The sequence below is a fragment of the Corythoichthys intestinalis genome, chromosome 1, assembly GCF_030265065.1.
Source record: "Corythoichthys intestinalis isolate RoL2023-P3 chromosome 1, ASM3026506v1, whole genome shotgun sequence".
Lineage (NCBI taxonomy): Eukaryota > Metazoa > Chordata > Actinopteri > Syngnathiformes > Syngnathidae > Corythoichthys > Corythoichthys intestinalis.
Genome location: NC_080395.1, coordinates 73,963,524 through 73,988,423, shown reverse-complemented (window position 1 = coordinate 73,988,423; position 24,900 = coordinate 73,963,524). Strand labels below are relative to the sequence as shown.

At 38.7% G+C, this 24,900-nt stretch overlaps 1 protein-coding gene across 1 annotated transcript in view; it reads right to left on the bottom strand.

Annotated features, from left to right (window-relative positions):
* LOC130924385 (EMILIN-1-A-like) overlaps positions 1–21,403 on the bottom strand; it is a 71,027-nt gene extending 49,624 nt beyond the window's left edge. The window contains exon 1 of the mRNA XM_057850931.1: positions 20,914–21,403. Coding sequence (XP_057706914.1) covers positions 20,914–21,047 — 134 coding nt within the window. The 5' untranslated portion in view covers positions 21,048–21,403. The remainder of the gene's footprint in view (positions 1–20,913) is intronic.
* Between the last annotated feature and the right edge of the window lie 3,497 nt (positions 21,404–24,900).

The following is a 24,900-nucleotide window of genomic DNA, read 5'->3' as shown; positions in this document are numbered from 1 at the left end:
GTTTTTTCATTGCAAGCAAAATCAATGAAGATTTTACTAGCACAGCATTTGTAATTGCAATCATTTTCTGGGAGAAATTGAGCATTATCTGACAGAATTGCAGGGGTGCCAATACTTTTGGCCAGCAGTGTACATCTTGTTGATTTTGGGTTATGGAACAAGAAGTGACCCAGGAATGAATAGGTAGTGGCTCAAATTCAACAGGAGGTGACCTGTAAATGCCGCAAAATGAACAGAAAGTGACTTATAAATGCCCCGAAAATCAGAATGATTGGTTGCGAATCCTCTAGTTTCGAATGAAATGCTCATTCGCCCCTCCTAGTCTAAATGGATTGGGCGTCAAGAGTCATCAATGGCAGACATTGAGTTATCAGAGATACCATTCTAGTGGAAGATATCTTTGTTCCTTTATTTTTAACCAGAGACACCTTTTTAAAACGATATATCGATCTTGGCAAGAGCATATCGATTACCTTATGGGATAGGGTATATCACAATATATCATATCGATATATTGTCACCATAAGCGGATTTTAAGGGGAGGCCAGGCCCCACTGGTGGCCAAAAAATAACATTGCATGTAATTGATTTTCCTATATATATAAAAGTTGTAAAGCAAAAAAACTGCAACAAAAATGAATGAAATGAACAAAAAAATATATTTTTATAATGGGTCAAAATTAATTTTCGAACAAATCCCGTGACCTTGACCTTAGAAGGTCATTTGCTTTGATTATAATTTTCACACACACACACAAAAAAATTAGGGCAGGGCAATTTTATTTTTGAAATTATTATTTGTTTGGGGATTGAAAATATTTGGACACAAATGTCCTACCCATAATATGGCCCAAACACAAAAAGGATTGCTTCAATAAAAAATAAAAAAAACATTTTCAACGAAAAATTAAGTGTTCAAATGCAAATTTTTCAATCTTCAATATTTTTTCGCATTCAAATACTTTTTCTATCATTGAAATTTTTCCTTTTTTTTTGAAGTGATTTTTCTTATATATAAATTTTTTTTTTTTGAAGCAACTTATTTTTTGATTGAATAATAAAGACAAAATGCGGCACGGTGGCTGAGTGGTTAGCACGTCTGCCTCACAGTTCTAAGATCAAGGGTTCAATCCCGGGCTTCGGCCTTCCTGTGTGGAGTTTGCATGTTCTCCCCGTGCCTGCGTGGGTTTCCTCCGGGAACTCCGGTTTCCTCCCACATCCCAAAAACATGCATGGTAGGCTGATTGAACACTCTAAATTGTCCGTAGGTATGAGTGTGCGCGTGAATGGTTGTATGTCTCCTTGTGCCCTGCAATTGGCTGGCAACCAGTTCAGGGTGTCCCCTGCCTAATGCCCCGAGTTAGCTGGGATAGGCTCCAGCACCTCCGCGACCCTCGTGAGGAAAAGCGGCATGGAAAATGAATGAATGAATGAATAATAAAGACAAAATTGTCTTAGCCAAAATGTGGCCCAAACATAAATCAACATTACTTCAATCAAAAAAGTTGCTTCAATCAAAAAGGAAAAAAAAAAAAAAAAAAAAAAAAAAAAAATCAATCAAAGAAGTTTTCAAATGAATTTTTTTTTTTTTTTTAGTTATTTGAGTTTCAAATTTATTTTTATTTTTAAATGCATTTTTGCATATTTTTTTGATTGAAGCCACTTTTTTTGGGTTGAAAATATATATTTTGATTGAAGCAACTTATTTTTGATTGAATAATAAAGACACAAATCTATCTCCATATGGCTCTGCCCAGGGGATACAATTTTTGACTGGGGTAACTACACTGGCATGACACCGGCGGGCGTACCATATTCAGTGGCGAAACGTATTGCCTAAGCAGCCTGATTTAGAATTTCCCTCAAGAATGATGGGAAACAACAAATGTTAAATGTCAACTTATTACTATAAATATTCTCGTCAGTTAATTTTATTGCTGACACTGCGTTTCAGGGTCATCATATTGTGCCCGCCCTCCCCCAAAAGTCCGCCTATGATTGTCACATCTCTAGAATGGAGTAGAAATCCTTTATTTTCATTGTACAGAGTACAAGTTTTAAAGCTATCCAATGCATGTGACACAATAGTTACTGTGCAAAACCAGGACAGACGACACCTTTGTGTACAGTGGGCTAAAAGAATGACCAAATATACACTGAGTGTTTGCTTGTCTCGTCATAAAGAGCAATATTGTGAGTATGTAAGCACGAGGCGCAGCAGCATGACATCATAGTTTATTTCTATCCTCTGACACTCAATGGCAAAAGGAAGGACTTAATGTGATTGGTATGTTGTGGTCTTGAGACATTTAAACAGTGGTCACAAGATTGGAGAAGGAGCTTTCACTAATTGTCAAAGTTCCCATGCTTCCCTTATGACACAACAAACAAGAAATTGGCTTATCCTTAACACAAAGTATGTAAGAATGTTGAAGGATAACTTAAATGTTTTTCCCTCCCACCTAAAATAAAGAAAAACGGTGTATATTTGGGTGCAGAATTTCGGTTATGGAGGTGATGTGTCTCTGCGGGTCACAGAATGTACGCATGGATGAAAAAACCTTTTTTCTGAAGCAGCACATAACCAGAGGTAGGTAGTAACGCGCTTCATTTACTCCATTACATTTACCGTAATTTTTGGACTATAAACCGCTACTTTTTTCCCTGATTTTGAATCCTGCGGCTTGTAGTACAATACAGCTTATTTGTTGATTTACTGGGTTAATAGGTAACACTTTATTTGACCGCGGCGTCATAGGACTGCCATAAGACCATAATAAATATGACATGACAAGCCGAAAGGAAAAGAAGAAGTGAAGATGAAGATGTCATGAAGTGTCATCCGGCAAATTATGTCACTAACTCCATTTATGTTCAACTCAACAACTCAACATCCATTCAAAAGTGAGATAATTTCCCGGATGACACAAAATGACAGCTGTCATAAGCATCCATTAATGCTCATGGCAGTGTCATGTTATAATTATAATGGTCTCATGACAGTATTATGGGGCCACTGTCAAATAAAGTGTTACCAAATAACATAACTAGCAATTAATGAAACAACTGGAACAGTAACTGAAGAAATAATTGGCGCGGAACATGAATTTTGATTGCATGCATTGTAGCGCTACTGATGGATTTTAGTAGCGCTGCAATGCATGCTAGGAGGCATGTCGAACGACAACAGTGTTTACAGCAGGTGGCAGCAGTTTGACTGTTTCCTCCAAGGGAGCAGTGACGGCCAAATGAAGCTTCTTGAAGCACTGAACCTTTGCAGCCAATTGGTTCAAAGCTTCATGGTGGTTCATTTGGTCTTATGTCAGTCTTATACCGCTGTCAAATAAAGTGTTACCGGTTAATATCTTTTGGTGTAAATATCCCATAATATAGTAAAAACAGCTGCCGCTTATAGTCCAGTGCGGCTTGTCTATGAAAAAATGTGGTTTTCTTGTCAAATCTGGTGGGTGGCGGATTATAGCCAGGTGCGCCTTATAGTCTGAGAATTACGGTACTTGAGTAACTTTTTGAGGAAAATGTACTTCAGTTCAGTTCAGTTTATTCATACATCAAGATACAGTACATGGTCATACGCAAGCAGTTCATATGATAAGATGCGCGAAAAGGACACTCCAAAGAAGCTCTTTAAAGCTTTTAGCAAGGGCCCAGTTGGACAGTCCCTTCTAAGATTAGTTTTACTAAGTTTTACCAGTTTTTACTTTTACTTGAGTAGATTTGTGGAGAAGAAACACTACTCTTATTCCGCTACTTTGGGCTACACTAGTCGTAACATTTTTCCTCTTTATTCTTCATATTAGAGTTTACTTAACTTACTTTTTTTTTTCAAGCGATACCAACCGTCGCTCTACAGGTTTCACCAATGAGATGTCACAACAATAATCCCATAACTCCATTATACCAATCAGACTGAAGCTTGCCGTTCTATGATCATGTCGGCCTGTTCAATCACATGGTGTCTATAAAGCACTCTAAAAAATTTAATATTTGACATAGAGCGCTGCCCTCAACATCACTTAAAAAATGCAGATTTGAACCGCTTCCCAGTTTTTTATTTGGCACTGATTGACCTCGGAAAACCGGAGATATGATCCTTTTAATTTCATAACAGGAACGATGAAGGAACTACTCACTATTCAATATGGTTATCTAATGAGTTATTGTACAGTGTAATAATAACAACCGTTCATACAGATGACTTTGTGCTGAGAAAAAAAATCTTTGTTTAACAAAAAAATCAAACATCTTAATCAGTTACTGACAATGTTACTCATCACTTGAGTACTCTTTTCACCTAATACTTTTTAATTTGTACTTGATGACTACTTTTACTCTTACTTGAGTAATATTTTTTTAAAGTAACACTACTCTTACTTGAGTAGTAAATTTTTGACTTCTCTACCCACCTCTACACATAACAATACACACTTGCACATGTTCACATCTTCATCATTAAGATTATTTTTAAGTTTGCATTTCTATTCACAAAACCAGTCATCACCGATATGAGGGACTAAAAGAGTGAACAGCAGAGGAGTTGCTATCAAATATTTTTAGAATCGCCTATTTTCCCGCCCATTCCAATGGTTTAATGAATAATCGGATCGGAATTTAATTTGCATATAAATTGTTTGCAAAATCTTTACTTTTCTATGAACTTAATGCTTCTGCAGTACATAATTAAATACAACCAATTAAACAATAGTTAACCAATATCACAAGAGAGGAAGTGATGTGGTGCAGTGATTATTGCAAAAGGCTTTTAGTTTGTTACACACTTCTTAGGTTGCTTCAGGTTCAAATACATTTCAATAATAGGGTATTCATAGTACTGCTGTGTTAGTTATTTTCATCATAGATTCAGCTATTATTGTTTTCTATTAGTGAGAATGATAGATTTCTTCGTTTGGTCAAAAATATAAAAAAATGTTGATCGTTGTTTTCAAAAGAGATATTTCCATAGGTCTTTTTTTGATATTCAGTGTGCTTTCATTGAGGACTTGACATTTACTGTTGGACTATTTCAAGCTAAACAATTGCTCTAAACAATTATTCAATTATGTTTTCTGTTTTAAAGTCAAAACCTATGCTGTTCACCTGCATCAACACGCGAGATGGTAGATGTGAATGCCTTTTAACGCAGGAAGAATTCCACTGTGCCGCAGGGGGGTTTGAAATATTCCCCTAGCTGATATTTACGACCTTATTTACCTAAAGGACATCCTATGTCAGTGGTGTCCAAACTATTCCACATAGGGCCGCAGTGGGTGCTGGATTTCATTCCTACAAAACAAGACGACATCTTTTCACCAATCTGGTGTCTCACAAGTGTAATCAGTTGATTGCAGTCTGGTGCTACTTGTTTTAGCACAAACTTCATTGGTTAAACTGTCTGTGCTCAATTAGTAGGACCCACAGCGGCCCTTGAGGACAGGTTTGGACACCCATGTCCTATGTGGAAGGGATACACCTACTCACCCAGAGGTCGGCAACCTTTATAACTCAAAGAGCCATTTTAAGTTAATCTCCACAAAAAAAGACAACACTGGGAGCCGTACTTACATATTGACATTTGGAACGATTGTGTCAGTTCGACTGTATTTATGTATATATATGTAACGGGTGCACGCAGGTCCATTGTGAAGCGTGGAAACCTCCCTTCCGATTCCTTCATGTAAGGACGCTAACGGCTGAGGTAATCAGAAATGGGTAGAGTATCCAAAAATTGCACTCAAGTAAGAGAAGTGTTACTTCAAAATAATATTATTTAAGTACAAGTAAAAATAGTCATCCCCCCGAAAAAAAAAATTACTACTCAAGTACGAAGTAATTCCTTATAAAGTCTTTATTTTTAAAACGACAACATAATTTTATTGTCTCAGCAAAAGGTCATCTAATCAGTGTTTTTCAACCGGTGTGCCGCAGCACATTAGTGTGGCGTGAGAGATCATCAGGTGTACCACAAGAAATTATCCAATATCGATTTTTTTTTTTTTTCGTCGTTGGCCAGAGTTGCAGTAGGAAGGAAGGAGTAGGTAGAAGGTTGCGGTCATGTGCAGATGAGTGGGTTATTACCCGTGTCACATTCAAGAACTGCTCAAATTTCTAGCCATTAGCCACCTTGCTGTCCGCGACAATGTGGACCCCAGTCTACTGTACATCATTTGATTAGACTTGTCAAGTGTCGGTGTAAATAAATGTTTCCTTTCCATTTTATCCATAAGTGACGAATGTCAATCCCCCCCTATGTTTTATTCCAACACATTGTCAAGGATAGCAAGGCAGCTGATGGCTAGAAATCCGAGTAGTTCTTGAACGTGACACGAGCAGCTATCCAACAGCGCCATGGTGCCAAGCAAACTTAAATATCATCTCTAAACGAAACACACGTCGCTTCAATACAAGTTGATGGGCTATTTTTGTTTGCCTTCATGAAAACACAGAAAAACAGGCAACTTTTTTTTTTTTTTAAACTACAAAGGTAAATGAGAAAGCCCTCAAAGCCATTTACCTTGTTGCTGAACTTGTTGCTAAATCCAAAAAGTCCCACACGGTGGCAGAGACATTAATACTACCTTCTTGCAAAGCAATTGTCAGCGAGATGCTCAGCCCTAATGCGATTAAAGACATTGCTTAAGTCCCCGTCTGATAACTCTGAGATTTTCAAAAATAAACACAGAGAGAGACTGAGAGCTGTTGAAGAAGATTCCTGTCAGGATATCGGCTTTGTGTTCATCTAAACAGGATCCAGTTTCACATTGAGAAAGTTGAAAAAAAAAAAAAAAAAAAAAAAAAAAAAAAAGATTTTATTATTAAATATACTGTAAAGAAAGTAATTTTTGAACATTTTTTGTGCCGTGACTCAAAAAATGGAATGGCCAGTCTCAGACGAGCACTCACTCAGACATTTTATTATGTAGAACAAACTCAGATAAAAAGCTTGAAAAAAAATGAATTGGTTCAAAAGTTGAAGGGAATAGTTACCTTTCTCGCACACACCATATAACTGTTTTCATTACTCTAACACACGAAATGTAATTAATCAGGGAATAGTATCATTTTTCATATTTACCGTAGGATTGTACTACTCTAACACACCTAATATAAAATAAATAGCACACCATAGTTTAATGAAAAGAAGCAGAATAGTTACACAACGCCATCTTATCACAGAAGCCCAACGTGTGCGTCACGAGCAAGATTGACGCACCAACTTTCGCAATCAGTTCTCTTGGCCACTCCAAGGACAAAGAGCAGGGCGCTCTGTCCTAAAACAAGTAGTGTCTCGCCCAGCCAGGATAACAAAGTTGATAGCGGGCGCTTGGGTCGTCAAGACCAGCGTCGGTTGCTGTGGCAACCACGTCCCATCCACGCACGAACCTAACCGCCCAAAACCGGCCACAGAGGGATTATGCCAAGACAACACCCAGCCACACCATTGGCCCAGCCCACTCCACCGTAGCCTTCAAAAAGACTGGACACTAAGATAACAAATGAATTCGCTGCTCGGAAACTTTTCTATGTAGCCTTGTTTTGTATCTAGCATTGTACCTCCGTCATCTGTTTTTACCTTGTTTTTGACCATTGTCGACGAATAAATTGTCAACCTGTTTTCGGTGAGCCTTCTTTAAACTTTTGGAACATGGAGTCAGTACAAAAGGTTAACACAAGAGGTGGACGCGCGGAATATCCGTCCTCCTGGTTGGCGCACGGAAGCGGTAAGCAGCGGAGCGCCATTTCCGTTCGGCTGTCGCTTGGCCGTGGGGGGCGAATTCCTTCGGAGTGCAACTCCTTGGCATTCAGAAACACTAAAAGAAATCATTTAAAAAGATTGTGGTGGTCAGTAAATGTTACTTTTATAGAGCAAGTAAATCTTCAAAAATACACAAGTTTGCATTGAAATTTTAGACAGCTTTCTTATCCCTTCAATTAAAAATATGTTTGGGGATAATGAAATCATTTTCCAAGATGACAATCCATCATGCCACAGATCAAAAACTGTTAAAGCATTCCTTGGAGAAAGACTCATCCAGTCAATGTCATGGCTTGCAAATAGCCCAGATCTCAACCCTATTGAAAACCTGTGGTGGAAATTGAACAAAAATGGTCCACAGCAAGGCTCAGACCTGCAAGGGTGAACTGGCAACTGCAATCACAGGGAGTTGGCTCCAAATTGATGAAGAATACTGTTTGTCACTCATCAAGTCTATGCCTCAGAGACTGCAAACTGTCAAAAAAGCCAGAGGTGGTGCAACTAAATACTACAGATGTGTTTTGATTGTTATTTCTTTGTTTGTTTCTCATGATTCCATATGTTTTTCCTCAGAATGGAGTGATTCTATTATTTATTTCCCTGCACTTGCTCTATAAAAGTAACATTTACTGACCACCATAATGTTTTTTTTTAAATTCATTTCTTTTGGTGTTTCTGAATGCCAAGGTGTTGCACTTTTGAACTAATTCATTATTTTTTCAATCTTTTTATCTGAGTTTGTTCTACATAATAAAGTGTTTGAGTGAGTGCTCATCCAAGACTGGTGATTCCATGCTGGTAAAAATCAAGAGAGAAAAAAAAGTAACGACTCTAGTGTTGCACAAAGTAGCGGCGTAAGAGTAGCGTTTCTTCTTAACATATCTACTCAAGTAAAAGTAAAAAGTATGGTGTGGTAAAACGACTCTTTGAAGTTCTTTTTTCTCATAAAGTAACTCAAGTAAATGTAATGGAATAAATGTAGCATGGTACTATCCACCTCCGGAGGTAATAAACCTAAGCAACAAAATTACAGGAAATTGAAGACAAACTCACTACTAGGAAAGGCAAATGTACAGAGTGGGCACTAGGGGTGAATGATATTTGAAAAAAAAATCACATTGCGACTTTTGGGGAGTTTGTGATATATTGCGGTATATATTGCAATGTTAGATCTAGAATAATTTTCACCAGATGACTTGTTCTGTTTGGCAAGACTTGGTTGACTCACCATGACCACATTGTATTCATAAATTAAATGAGGTACATCTGTAAATAATGACAATCGCTATATTTTAAAGGGATTCAGGAGACCATGTCTCTGCACACTTGCTGCTTCTATGGAGCAAAATAAAAGTTTAGATGTTCAAAAAATAAAATAAGAAATGCTTTTTAAGATTTGTGAACTATTTGCACTTTAGCCAATATTAAAATATAGTTAATGTGGGAGTGTATGTTCACTGGTAACTGTTTACAGTAACCGTACAGTGGGGCAAATAAGTATTTAGTCAACCACTAATTGTGCAGGTTCTCCCACTTGAAAATATTAGAGAGGCCTGTAATTGTCAACATGGGTAAACCTCAACCATGAGAGACAGAATGTGTAAAAAAAAAAACAGAAAATCACATTGTTTGATTTTTAAAGAATTTATTTGAAAATCATGGTGGAAAAAAGTATTTGGTCAATACCGAAAGTATCTCAATACTTTGTTATGTACCCTATGTTGGCAATAACAGAGGCCAAACGTTTTCTGTAACTCTTCGCAAGCTTTTCACACACTGTTGCTGGTATTTTGGCCCATTCCTCCATGCAGATCTCCTCTAGAGCATTGATGTTTTGGGGCTGTCATTGGGAAACACGGACTTTCAACTCCCTCCACAGATTTTCTTTGGGGTTGAGATCTGGAGACTGGCTAGGCCACTCCAGGACCTTGAAATCCTTCTTATGAAGCCACTACTTTGTTGCCCTGGCTGTGTGTTTGGGATCACTGTCATGCTGAAGGACCATGCCACATCTCATCTTCAATGTCCTTGCTGATGGAAGGAGATTTTTACTCAAAATCTCTTGATACATCGCCCCATTCATTCTTTCCTTTGCACAGATCAGTCGTCCTGGTCCCTTTGCAGAAAAATAGCCCCAAAGCATGATGTTTCCACCCCCATGCTTCACAGTGGGTATGGTGTTCTTCAGATGCAATTCAGTATTCTTTCTCCTCCAAACACGAGAACCTGTGTTTCTACCAAAAAGTTCTGAAATTTTGGTTTCATCTGACCATAACACATTTTCCCAGTCCTCTTCTGGATCATCCAAATGCTCTCTAGCAAACCGCAGATGGGCCTGGACGTGTACTGGCTTCAACAGGGGGACACGTCTGGCGGTGCAGGATTTGAGTCCCTGGCGGCACATTGTGTTACTGATAGTAGCCTTTGTTACTGTGGTCCCAGCTCCCTGTAGGTCATTCACTAGATCCTCCCGTGTGCGTCTGAGATTTTTGCTCACAGTTCTTGTTATCATTTTGACGCCATGGGGTGAGATCTTGCATGGGGCCCCAGATCGAGGGAGATTATCAGTGGTCTTGTATGTCTTCCATTTTTCTAATAATTGCTCCCACAGTTAATTTCTTTACACCAAGCGTTTTACCTATTGCAGATCCAGTCTTCCCAGCCTGGTGCAGGTCTACAATTTTGTCTCTGGTGTCCTTCGACAGCGTTTTGGTCTTGGCCATAGTGGAGTTTGGAGTGTGACTGACTGAGTTTGTGGACAGGTGTCTTTTATTCCGACAATGAGTTAAAACAGGTGCCATTAATACAGGTAACGAGTGGAGCCTCGTTAGACCTCGTTAGAAAAAGTTAGAACTCCTTGACAGCCAGAAATCTTGCTTGTTTGTAGGTGACCAAATTCTTATTTTCCACTCTAATTTGGAAAAAAATTCTTTAAAAATCAAACAATGTGATTTTCTGTTTTTTTTCTTTACATTCTGTCTCTCGTGGTTGAGGTTTACCCATGTTGACAATTTCGGCCTCTCTAATCTTTTCAAGTAGGAGAACTTGCACAATTGGTGGTTGGCTAAATACTTGTTTGCCCCACTGTATGTAATCTAACAATGAAAATGCTAGTAACTTATTTTTATAAAAAAGTTACAAAAGTTGCCAGCTGGTGAGTGCTACCTGACTTTAACTGTGACTTCATTCGATTCATACATAAAGAGTGTGTTGTTTTTTTAGTCATCTGCCAGTCTTTGACATCGGTCTGAAGGAAGTTTGCCCCACTCCTCACTGCTGAAAACTTTCAACAGTGACTGACTGTTGAAGTGAGAGAAAACAGCACGGTGAAATCAAAGAAGCTGTCTGAGGGCTTCAGAAAGAAGATTGTGGACACTTATGAGTATGGTAAGGGATTTCAAAAGATCTCCTAAGAATATAAAATCAGCCATTCCACTGTCCGGAAAATAGTGTACAAGTAGAGGACATTTAAAGCAACTGCCAACATGCCCACGTCTGGCCATCCAAGAAAGTTCATGCCGAGAGCAGACCTCAGGATGCTAAAAGAAATATCCAAAAACCCTAAAATGTCATCACGGGAACGACAGCAGGCTCTTGCTACTGTTGATGTGAAAGTGCATGCCTCTACAATCAGAGAGACTTCACAAATTCAACATTCATGGGAGGTGTGCAAGGAGGAAATCTTTGCTCTCCAAGAAGAACATGAAACCCAGGCTGAAGTTTGCCAGAGTGATTGTAGACAAAGTTCAGGACTTCTGGAATCATGTTCTTTGGACGGATTAATCTAACATTAAATTATTCGTACACCAGAACAGAGGACATATTTGGCGTAAACCCAATACAGCAATCCAGGAAAAGCACCTCATACCAACTGTGAAGCATGGAGGTGGCAGTGTCATGATTTGGGGATGCCTTGCTACAGCAGGACCTGGCCAGCACACCATCATAGAATACACCATGAAAATGATTGTGTATCAGAGGGTGCTTGAGGAACATGTGAGATCATCTTTGAAAAAATTAAAGCTGAAGCGAAATTGGGCCCTCCAACATGACAATGACCCAAACATATCAGTAAATCATTTCTTCCCAGTAAAGGAAGAAATGGAGAGTCCAGGAATGGCCGAGTCAAAGCCCAGATCTGAGTCCCATTGAGATGCTGTGGGGTGATTTGAAATGGCCTGTACATGCATGAAACCCCTCAAACATCTCACTGTTAAAAGTATTCTGCTTTGAGGAGTGGGGCAAACTTCCTTCGGGCCGAAGTCAGATACTGGTAGATGGCTATACAAAGTGTCTCACTGAAGTTATTTCGGCAAAAGGGGGTAACGCTAGCTATTAGGTGGTAGGGTTTCCTAACTTTTTCCTCAGTTAGAATGTGCATTGTTGTTTATATATTTGGTTTAACGAGTAAAGCAATATTAATTTTTGTTGTTTACCATCAATTAAATCACTTTCTTTTCCAGAGATGAAGAAAAGCAAGATCAGGCATTGATATGTGAACATTTCTGAGTAAAGAACTGAATAGTTCATGGGGTGTCCTAATTTTTTTTTACATCACTGTATATGTACACAGTCTTACATGTATGATCGTCATGTGGCGTACGAAAATGCTGTGCAGGCATCAATTACAGCCAGCGCACACACTCAGTGGAGCAACCAGTCGAAAGGATACCATTTGAAGACCAAGGATGGTTGCCCAGTCCCACCAAGATGCCCTGATCAGCCCCTTAGAATAGAGCGAGGAAACTTGAACACCGCCTCCTTGGCAAGACCCCACCACCACCTGCTAAAATTGTGAGAAACACCCAGAGTTGAGCGGTTGCTTAGGGCGCCATCTAGTAGAGGGGGCTTCAAATTGCTTTGGAGGGGAATAAAAACTCATGCTACACTTTCAGTTTGCACAAAATAATTGCCCTGTACTCTAGTGTACTGTTATTTATCCATGTAAACACTAAAAAATAATATGTGTAGCATTTATGTAGAACAGAGTGTGAGGCACGCTTCCCATGGGAGGCGCAATAGAGCCACTGAGGAAGCGCAGTATGGCAATCTTTGCTCAAACTATAAATGTGGTGTTTATCCCCCACATCTCCTCCTACAGTACTTGTTTAAGTGTGTTTTTTTTTTCCACACAGGCTCTAGCTAGCGCGCAATCTAGCTTAAAAATAAACATCATTCAGCGGTAATATCAAGTAAAGTGCACTTTATATGGGGCAGAACTTTTAATCACTTTCAGGGGAATTATAGACAGTGACTGATGTACTCCCTTTAAGTTATGAATATACAATGTTTACAAAATATACAATATTCAAAAACATATAAGGCGAAAAACAGACAAGACTGAAAAAGCAGCTTCTGCTCTTGCAGCCCTCTTTAAAATAAACTGCTGTATTTAAGCCAAAAGAACTGTTGTGTTTCATGGAACAATATGTCTATATGCTGCAATAGCATATTCATGGCGCATTAAGCCCCCGAACTGTTTTTAATTGGTCCGTTTTACCCTGGAAACCCTTGCTTAGGGCAACCGCTTTTGTTTCCACCCAGGCATGAAAAGAAGGTAAGTAATCATATTTATTATTCAAAATGTCGGTCATTTTTAGCTTCCAATAATTAATCAATGTCTAAAAGTTTGTTTAAAAAAAAAAACACTTTAAAAAAATCATTCACTTGTATATTTTAAACTTTTAAACAAATTACATTCCAATGAAAAAAACTGGTGTCTGTAAATAAGTCACAGATATCTACCTCATAACTAAATAAGTCACAGATATCTACCTCATAACTATCGCTTAACTGTATTTTTTTTTTGTTACCGTTGCATTTTCCCCGATTTGTCATATGATAAATAAACGATCCAAACAAACTAAATTTGAAAAAAAAAACAACAAAAAAAACATTTAAAAGGGTAAATATATGAAAAAGAAAATCATGTCCACTCCTTGATGTCTGCAATTTCTGCATCACGACCCTTGTTATATTCCAATGTTTCACCCATGAAATCCCCCCAAAATCCGGCTGTGGCCATTCACAGCTGTGTCTTGACACGAGGTGATACATGCTACATGGAGTTTTTGGATCGAAAATAGGTAAGTACGCAATACTATCTCGTTAAAATCATGGTGTCTTTAATTATGCACTCGCGTGCTCTCACTGAGAGTTGAGTTTTTTTTTTTTTTTTTTTTTTAAATGCCCTCCTGTTTAAAAATTTTCTTCCCCCAGAAAATGGAGATTTCAATCTTTCCATTTGTGTAGGGTTAGTGTGCACATGCACACATGCATATATCACAATTTTGAAATGGGGCCAAATTGGGGGTCTCAGAGCGGAACTTCAAGTCACCTGAGTGTTTTCCGCCATATACTGGATTGTCATTTAGGGCTTCCTACTTACACCTTTGATTAGGGGAATCATTTATATGAGGATCCAGCCATAAGTGTGAAGTAAAGATTACCATAAGCCAATGTGGTCACTGAATACCTGTCCAAAATAAACAATAACGCTTGTTGACTGACTCAGTCAAATGGCTCTTATTCCTTTTATATATGAAATGTATTTGAATAAAGAACGGCCCTTAGAAAATACAGAATAGTAGACCAACAAACAAAAGGCCTTTGGAAATAGAAAAATGCTCCAAAAGGGGAGAAGCTTAATTTCATCTTGATTGTGTACCAGAGAGTAGCATTTGGTTGGAAAGATAGATAGTGGTATCCTTCTGGGCACTTTTCAGATGCCCTTGAGAAAGGCACCAAACATTATAACAGCATGCCAACATCGGACTGCACCATCACGCTCTCCCTTCTTTGCAAGTGTATGAATTGAATCTTTGTGTTGTGTAATTCAATTCGCCTCTATTTTCATTGAATGGAACATTGAGTGAAATGCAAAATCTTATACCAATAACTACCTATTGTTTGCATTGTTATAGCAATCTTACTTGATTTGCTACTTCAGTTTCTCTCACAGTAAGACAGACACAAATGCTACAGATCTTTGTATGGGACACTGGAACATTGGGACAGCCTAAGCCTCGCATCTAAACACTCTCCCTTTTAGCCTGTCTTATTTTAAGAGCTCAAATAAAAGTTGCTTTATGGGTCACATTGCTGCACTTACGAGGTAAGTTTCCATTAATTTGTATTTTGTACTGTGATTTTCGGACTATAAGCTGCTACTCCGCCCCCCCCATTTTGGATCCTACGGCTTATAGTCCAGTGCGGCTTATTTGTTGTATTTATTTGGGTTAATAGGTAACACTTTATTTGATAATGGCGTCATAAGACTGTCATAAGACCGTCATAATTATGACATGACATTGTCATGGGCATTTATGAATGCTTATGACTGATGTCATTATGCGTCATCCGGCAAATTTTGTCACTAACTCCATTTATGTCCAGATCGGATCTTTTACATCCATTCAAAAGTGGGATCATTTGCCGACACAAAACTACATCTGTGGTAAGCATTCATTAATGCTCATAAGAGTGTCATGTCATAATTCTGATGGTTTTCTGACAGTCTTATGGCGCTACTGTCAAATAAAGTGTTACCAAATAACATAATTAGCAATTAATAAAACAACTGGAACAGTAACTGAAGAAATGATTAGCGCAGAACATGAATTTTGATTGTTATTTACATCTGCAGTGCTACACTGCATGCTAGGAGGCATGTTAGACCACAACAGTGGGGGCAGCAGAGGTTGACTGTCTCTCCCAAGGGAGCAGTGATGGCCAAATGAAGCTTTTTCAAGCAATGAAGCTTAGCAGTCATTTGGTTCAAAGCTTCATGGTGATTCATTTGGTCCTATGACAGTCTTATGATGCCACACTCAAAAAAAGTGTTATTGGTTAATATCTTCTGGTGTAGATATCCTATAACACAGTGAGGACAGCTGCGGCTTATATTGTCTATTTAGTCTGCTTGACTACCATAGGTTATAAGAATAGTATTTGAAAACCACTCCACTGAGCCACCCTCAACCTCACATCTAAACACTCTCCCTTTTAGCCTGTCTTACTTTAAGAGTCAGATAACAGTTGCTTTTTAGGTCATTCTGCTGCACTTATAAGGTAAGTTTCCATTAATTTGTGGTATTTTGTTCCATAATTTTTGGAATATAAGCCGCTACTTTTCCCCCTCATTTTGGATCCTATGACTTACAGTCTAGTGCGGCTTATTTGTTGTATTTATTTGGTTTAATAGGTAACACTTTATTTGACAGCGGTGTCATTAGACGTCATTAAGTGTCATCCGGCAAATTTTGTCACTAAATCCATTTATGTCCAGCTCGGATCTTTTACATCCATTCAAAAGTGAGATCATTTGCCGGATGACACTAAATAACATCTGTCATAAGTATTAATTAAATCTCAGGACAGTGCCCGGTCATAATTATGACCATCTTATGCAAGGCTTATGAAGCCTCTGTTAAATTAAGTGTTACCGGTGTTATGCAATTCCTTCCTACATGGCGAGACCTGCTACACAAGCATCCGCACCCATGTGCGTATCGGTTAAAAGGAGCGAGTACTCACTATTTTTGTTTTAATTGAGTTTTTTCTAATGACCTTTTCATTGCCTCAAAAATACTTCTTGCATGTATTTCCCTTTCATAGTTGTAACCATTGTGTTTTCTTCAGTGCTGTCAAATTTATTGCGTTAACAGGCAGTAATTAATTTTTTTAATTAGTCATGTTAAAGTATTTGACGCAATTAATGCATGCATGGACTGAACCGCTCATACATTGCCTCAAACAGTTTACAATGACGCTGTTTTAGCACATTGAGAGCGAAAAGGCAGAGAAATGCGAGTGGGCACAGGTGTTCATTGGACCACGCCTTTTATTGCCATACGCTTTGACATCTGTTTCACATCAAACGCAACTATGGGAGCGAGTGACGTGGGGAAGAATGATAAGAAACGATCTTTTTCTTAACACGCTTGACTAAATACAATGCAGAACATATACCATTTGCAGCCACCACTGACAGTCATGGTTGCACAACTTCCCATCATGCATTTGGGCGGAACAGTTAAGTCACTACAGTATCATTTAGTGAAAGCACAACAAAAAAATATTCTTATCTGTCAAAAAAATACTGTTCACAAAAAGAAAAGCGCTCAATGCAAAGAGAACTGGCATTCCCATTTAAAATAGCTATGCAAAATAGACATAAACCTTACTCAGACTTTGCCTTGGCTAGATCTCTAATTAATTTAAAACTGGCCATTGGCACCTTGTGTCGTATTTCACTCACTACCTTACATAGTTAAAGACACTGTGACACTGTGTGGCGCCCATGTGACGTCCTGCTCGGCGACGTCAAAAATGGCGTGCTATCAGTTTTTTTTTTTTTGATTGAAAATTTTAGACATTTTATTAAAAGAAATATATTAAAGATGCACCGATACTAGTATCGGCAGGGGGCGCCGATCCGGCCCGAAATGGTAGTATCGGTATCAGCGAGTACCAACAAAGACGGCGCCGATACCATTTACCGGTCCATTATTATAACATTTGACCGCAGCCTTTTTTTTTCCTCCTGGCGCTCACTACACTCTGTCTCTGTGTTGTGTGATGACACGTGAACACCAAGCAGCTATCGCTATTGGCCTGCTCCAGACCAATGAGAACGGGCCAATAGCCACTCCTGACCAATGACAAGGCCGCTTGGCGGCGCCGACATGGCGGCGGTCGGGAAATATTTCAAAATACAAATCCCGTCGATTAAAATAAATGGCTTCGAGATGTGGAGTTAAATCGGCCAGTTTCAATACCTCGAACCTGATAAAACATTTGAAGACGAAATGTGAATGAACACAATGAGTTTTAGCCTGCAAGAGCAGGACTGCTATCCAGAGGAAGGGCGCTGGACCGGTGCAACAATCTCTGGTCAGTTCACTACGTCAACTTTACTTTGTCTTTTACTTAAAGAAATGCTGCAGTAATTTGGGAACTGTTTCCAAAGTAGGGTTGCCACCTTTCAGAAAATAGAAATAAGGGACACCCCCCCCCCCCGGGACGGGATGCTGTGGTCAATTATTATTACTTATAATTGTTAGCGTCCGCTAATGTGGAAACAAGGTTGGACCTCGAAGCGGACAACAAGCGGGGGATACGTACAAGGGTTTAATGATTGCAAACAAAAAATAACACGCGATCGCGGAATAGTAGAAATAACAAAAGGAGTCCATGACAGCAGGTCGACGGAGCTCAATACTACAAACTCGAAGGTTAACTAAGACCATAGGCAGCGACCCAAAAAGCCAAAATAAAAACACTTTAATACCTGCACAGGGTAGAGGTTACAAACGAGTGCAGCACACTATCAGAAAAAAACCAATGCAGGGGCGTAACAAGCAAATGTAGCGAGACTATAGTGCGAGATGTCAAATGGCGATCAGCAAAGCAAATATCTCGGCAGCCTTCTCTGAGATCACCCGTGCTTAAATGCTGCGTTGATGAGCCCGCATTGGATTCAGGTGCAACGTCAGGAACGCCCCCACTAACAGCCCAGCAACAAAACACAATCTAACCAGCAGCAGAATGTGACAATAATTTCATGAAAGTTGCACGGTTTGGCCTTTGAGAGGTTTAATAAAGTTTACTCAGTTCATTCAGAGTTTATTATTATGAATTTTTTTTTTCTTACTGTTGGGCTAGTATTATACTTTGTACTAGTATTTTTCTTATTTTGCAAAGGTAAGCAACAGCCTGACAAAGCCTTGATAGCAATGATTTCACATCCAATTATGTAGCTCTTTAGGAAAAAAAATATATAAACATATATATACGTATATATATATATATATATATATATATATATATATATATATATATATATATACATACATACATACATACACACACACACACACATATATATATATATATATATATATATATATATATATATATATATATATATATATATATATATATATATATATATGTAAATACATATATATAAACGGGGTGGTATCGGTATGGTATCGGTATCGGCCGATACTGCACAGCCAGGTATCGGTATCGGGGCCAAAAAATGGTATCGGTGCAACACTAATAAATATCCCATAATACAGTGAGGACAGCTGTGGTTTATAGTCCAATGTGGCTTACCTATGAACGAATTTTTCAAATTTGGTGTGTGGCGGCTTATAGTCAGGTGAGCCTTATGATCCAAAAATTATGGCACATTTAAACTGAATTCACCTTGGGCGATTGGAAAATTGTACATGCCTGACCTGTCTTGTGTTTTTACATTGTAAGGTTTCTTGGTAGATTGCCAAAATATGACATCACTGAGAAACGTTTTGAACGTTTTGTGTGCATTCATGCTGGTGTTAGATTTGTCGATCTACTTTTAAGCAGACCGGTGCGGTCCATAAGGCGAGCTAGGCAAATGCCTAGGGGCGTCGCAGCATCTAAAAGGGCATCAAGAAAAATGTTCAAATAATATTTGATGATAGCAGTAGTCAAAAAAATTATACAAGACGATAAAATAAACGAACAACAAAACATATAGTATTAAGTCTTTAAATAATAATGGAATAATTTTCCTAGTGCGCCTTCTGCACGTTTCACTGTTTCCTGTGATGCGGTAATTTCACCACAGACTCTAGTCTCACTAACCCCCCGAAGACCAGAGAGCTACCTGAAGGTGCTATTTTTAGACTCTGCAATTGGGCGACGTTACGGTGACGAGTCGACGTCATGAAAGACAAAAGCCCTCCGGTCGTAAGAAAGAAGAGGAGCATAAACGTGAAATACAGGGATTGTTGTGATGAAAAAAACTTTTTTCAACTGCATAAACACGTATACTTAGCGCAATTGCAAGGAAGCAGTTTACATAGAGTTTATATGACATACTGCTAAAGCTAAATTATACTGTAATTGTACGATGATTAGCCAGGTCTGTTTTTTTTTAGAAATGTTTTCAGTATTCAACCGGCTGTGGATTCGTTTCAGTTAAATTTACTCCCCCTCCCATTTTAGAGAAAGTTTTGTTATTTGTTATTAAATATGTCATTGATTCATTAAAATGGCAATTCCATTCATGTAAAAAAAACCAAAAACTATACAATTCATTTTGTTTGTTATCATATATCATTTAATTCATTATTATTGGATGGTCCTGTGTAGTTGCAGTGCTTCATGATTTTATTTTTCAACTTCGCTCGTCAAAGATAGTGGCCGGATCCTAAAACCTGATCTAGTCAGGTACAGTAGGCTGCAAGAATTTATGTGCTATTATGACTGTGTCATGCTGGTTTCACAATCAACAGCTGTTTGACTCATATAATGTAACATTCCACTTTCTTCTCTTTGTAGATGCTCTTCTGAAACATTTTCCTTCCACCTGTACATCCCGGGCCATCTTTTACAGCCTACTTATCCACGTAAGCACCAAGTCCAAGCCCACCAAGTCCGGTATCTTCCCACACACAAATTGCCAGTGGAGAAAGAAGTGCACCTTAACAGCTGTCATATGTGCAATACATGCTTTTGCATCAGTGAAGACAAGGCGAGTAAGGTTATACAGTCGGTCAAGGTGGAAAAAAAAGTTGCATTTTAAAGTGTTCTGTGTGTGTTTATATAGGTCTGTGTGGGTGGTTGTTAATAATATTGTAATGATAATTGCAATTTATTTTATTTATTTATGTGTGTTTTTGATTGGTGTTTTTGGATAGTTATTGGAGCATTTTTCTTTTAATTTCTGCACTTGCTTGTTGTTGTTTTTGTTTTTATATGGTAGATTGCAAAGAAATAATGTGCTTTTTCAGTGTGCGTGTTTAAATATGTTCCCTAGGGTACCAAATTGGTCAAGAACGGCCCTGCTTTTAAGCCCAACCAATAATCATAAATTGAGAATCTGCTAAAAAAAAGCGCGGGTCAGACCATTTCTGAGCCCAGGTGAAAGGAAGCATCAACAGGTGGTCCCAGAGGATAGCATTATTTATCTCTCTCTATTAGGTACGCGCATATAATGAGTTTCAAAACCGCTCCTGTACTTCTTATGTTGATTCATTTGTAATGCTTTACAATGTTTTCGTCTAAAAATAGAAACACCTTTAGTGATGACAAAGGAGAACAGAAAGGAGTTTCCAATCCAACGTACGTGAATGCATGTGCTGTTTTACCTGTGTCTGCTGGCAACTCGAGCACCTTGCCCGAGCGCATTCCCGCCGGCGTATAGGTTATAAGAGGTTCTGAGCGGGAACGCGCTTTTGGCGTCCACGCAGGTCAAGAAAGCCAGCAGGAGCAAAAGTGCCATCCCGTTGATCAATACGCGATCAATTCAGGATTCCGAGACAAGTCAGAGCGAGATGGCAACCGCAGCGGGGGATGAACAGCCGAGCACAATAGAGTGACAAAAAAACAAGACGGTCATAGTTATTATAAGTATATATATGTATTTTAAAAAAACAAAACCAAAAAAAAAAAAAAAAACACCGCCCTATCCACCCTGATCCATAATCCTGATCCAAAAGTTAACACTTGACGCACAGTTTCAACTCATCTGATCTGCTCTGAGTCACGCCTTTTGTCCACGTTTACTCCGATGTGAGGCAACGGATTTTCCCCATCAGAACTTCTCATGCCTCACATGAAACAAAGAAAAGAAGAAAAGGTTGCGACACAGTTGCTGCAGACTGAAGCAAGTCCAGCTGCTCCTCCTCTACATCACCGCCCCCAGAAGAGCCCCCGCCCCTCCCTGGAGGAGAAACCAGACACATCCATGGAGCGGCACCACACCACCACAACTTGTCACATTATCATAGTCGTGTTTGACTGGTCATTTTTCACATTCACACGTTTTTCTGCCATTTAAGATGAATGGTAAATTGGAAGTGCATCGCTGTCAATGGCATAGACGTGCATGGCCTGCAAAAATGCCATACACCCCCCCCCCCCAAAATGCCACATACCAAAACAAAAAAAATGCCACAAACCGAAATCCATTTTGCCAAAACCCCCAAAAAATAAAAAATGCCATGTCAAAATCAATTTTGCCACATGGCAAAAAATGTCACATGGCAAAAATGTCACATGGCAAAAAAATCAAATAGTCAAATACTTCATTTTTTACGGTGCGTTAAAGACGCCACATAATTATACAGGTCACGGTGAGCCGTGAAAAGCAAGCTTGGGTCTGACTGGTATAACGGAGTCATTTGATCATTGTTGCATAGTCTCATTGTTGAAACTGGTAGTGCCACTGTTGGCATCTCTGGCAGAATTTTTTTTAAAAAAATCAAATATGTAGAATAAAGAGGAAAAACGTAACAACGAGTGTTACATTTGTAGTGTAAAGTAGCGGACTAAGAGTGCAGTTTCTTCTTCACAAATCTACTCGAATAAAAGTAAAAAGTATGGCTTAGTAAAATTACTCTTAGACAGTGTTGGGCACGTTACTTTAAAAAAGTAATTAGTTATAGTTACTCTGAATTACTGAATTACTCTATAGTAAAAGTAACTAGTTACCAGGGAAAGTAACTATTTCCGTTACTTTAAAAAAGTTGTTGTATGTCAAAGAATTTTTGAAATTTTCTCAGCAGTATTCGAGTCAGTTGAATAGAGAAGAAAAGACAGGTAGTTGTGTTATAGAATCTTGTAATATTTATTGCATCTCACCAGCAACAGATTTATCCTACACTTGAAGTGCAACAAAAATAAACAGATTTGAATTGCATACCACAGATGTCGACAAAAGCTTTGCCCCAGGACATAAATCACACTTTACATGCACGTTCTTTCCTTTAATTTTGACCAACTTGAAATAGTGTTCATATCTCCACCTCGTAAAGGACAAATTTTCCTCTGAAAGCTCTGCCATCACATCCCTCTGCATCTGTTTTGCGTGTGTGTGTTTGCCGCACGCGCTGTTCTGGTTTATGTGTGAAAACACCGGCTCTGAAGTACGTGCGCTATTAGGCTCGAGCGTTTACGTCACAGAATTTGGGAACACGTGAGATTTGACAACAACGCAGCCATATTGGAAGCAAGTCTGGCTCGCGGGACATTAAACTTTAACTTGCCAGTTCGATAAAGAAACAAACTCGTTACTAAGGCGAAGAACAGATATGTGATCAAACTGAAGGATGTGAACAATGTTGACCCTTACGAGCAAGCTGAAGACAAATGGAGTAAAGATGTCCACGGGCTTCCACAATTACGCGAAATGGACATTCTGCTGTATTTATTGTTTGGTCTATGTTTCTAAACTCATCAGCGATTCCAAAATTACAAATCGCTACAAAGCTACGAACAGTTTTGCTGCGGATGGTGCAGGACCTGCACATTATGACCGTATCAAATGGCAACTCCATCGTTCTTGCAAAGGTAGGCTATGTGTATTTAATATTTTCATTACCTGAACGCACCCCAAGTCTTGGATGACAAATAAACAGAGCAGAGTGGACTCGCTATGGTTGGTAGTTTCTTCAATTTATTCAAAGTAAGTAACGCACCGGTTTTGACCGTTAGTAACGGTAACGGCGTTGTAACGGCAGAAAAAATATTTTGTTAGATTACCCCGTTACTGAAAAAATAAAGCCGTTATATAACGGCGTTATTTATAGCGGCGTTATTCCTAACACTGCTCTTAGAAGTAATTTTTTCTCAAAACGTTACTCAAGTAAATCTAACACATAACTACCCACTTCTAAAAGTAACACTAGTCTTACCTGCAAGGGTGTAGGTTTGGGCTCGACATTGGTAGGGACGATATAACAGCATAACATGCATTTACACTTTTTGCTGGGGACAGGACATTAATAAGACCAAACAGATTGGGTAAACGGGGGTCAGGGCTACATTTATCATGAATAGGAACCGAATTAATTGATAGGCTAACTTATCATTGCAAAATAAATCTGTATTGTGTAATGCTTCTCAATTATTTTCTGTCACGCCCCTTATAGGAAGACACTATGCACTCATGCGCTGGTGTTCATGGGAAACGGTCTTCAAAAAACTACCGCTTTTGTCCTCCAGCATCGCTAAAATCGACCAAAACTGAAAAGATACCAAGTGTTGCTTTAAGACCACATAAACAAAACAAAAATCAAAATTAGGTAGAAGGGCTAAACCTCGTTTCACTAAATTTCTCATAGTTTAATTAACGTTAACAGCAGAAAACAGACACTTCTCTCTAAGCAGATTGTAACTCATGTTTTGCAGGTTTGCAAATTCACACAGTTTAATGTTATGCAAACTCTGATGCAGGTTGTAGTAAAATTTCAGTAGCAAAATTAATGGTGTGTTCCCCACCTCCATAACATTGACGTCTTTTTACATTACTCACAGTGGCTGCTGCTGACTGAAAAAAAAAATTCTGATAGTCCTCCTCTTTGAAGGCGGCGGATGAGGCGGCATGTTGGTGACATGTTGTATTTTGAGGTCAGTGCGTGTGTGTGTGTGTGTGGGGGTGGGGGTGGGTTAAGTCATCAGCGAATCAAACGTGAGTTTGAGGGGGGAAAAATGGTCTAGCACATTCAGCAAGTGAAAAAGGGATACATATAAGTCTGAACATAATGGAAATAATTCACTTAATAATGGTAGGGTCAATTGTATCCTTACAACATATGGGAAGGAAATCTAAATTACCCATATAACTGAACTCATTATAAAATGCAAATTAGGTTACTTAAAAGTTGGTGGGGACAATTTGACCATCCTGAAAAGTTGGTAGTGTTATATCCCTACCGTCCCTATGCAAACCTACGCTCTTGCTTACCTGAGTAAAATGTTTGGCTACTCTACCCAGCTTTGTCCTCAGGTGTTTGTCAAAGGAGGGTCCATAAATCTTTAGGTTCGTGACTTTAACAGCCAAATAGGGGGCAATGGGTTGGGTTGTTGGGTGTCACAATCCTTTAGGGGTTTTGGCCCTTTGGAAATTCTGAATTGCAAAGCTTAACAATTGTAATAAAAAATAAATAAATAAATAAAACAAGGGTAAAGAAAATGAAACATTAATATATGTTTATTGTGGAATTCTAGGTTAAAAGGGAACATTTCAAGAGAACTTCAAAACACTGGATCTACATAACCAATCAATAATAAGAGTGGAGTCTCATATGGTTTTGAGTGACTCATTTTTGTTTGCCTTTTTTTTTTTTCATTTT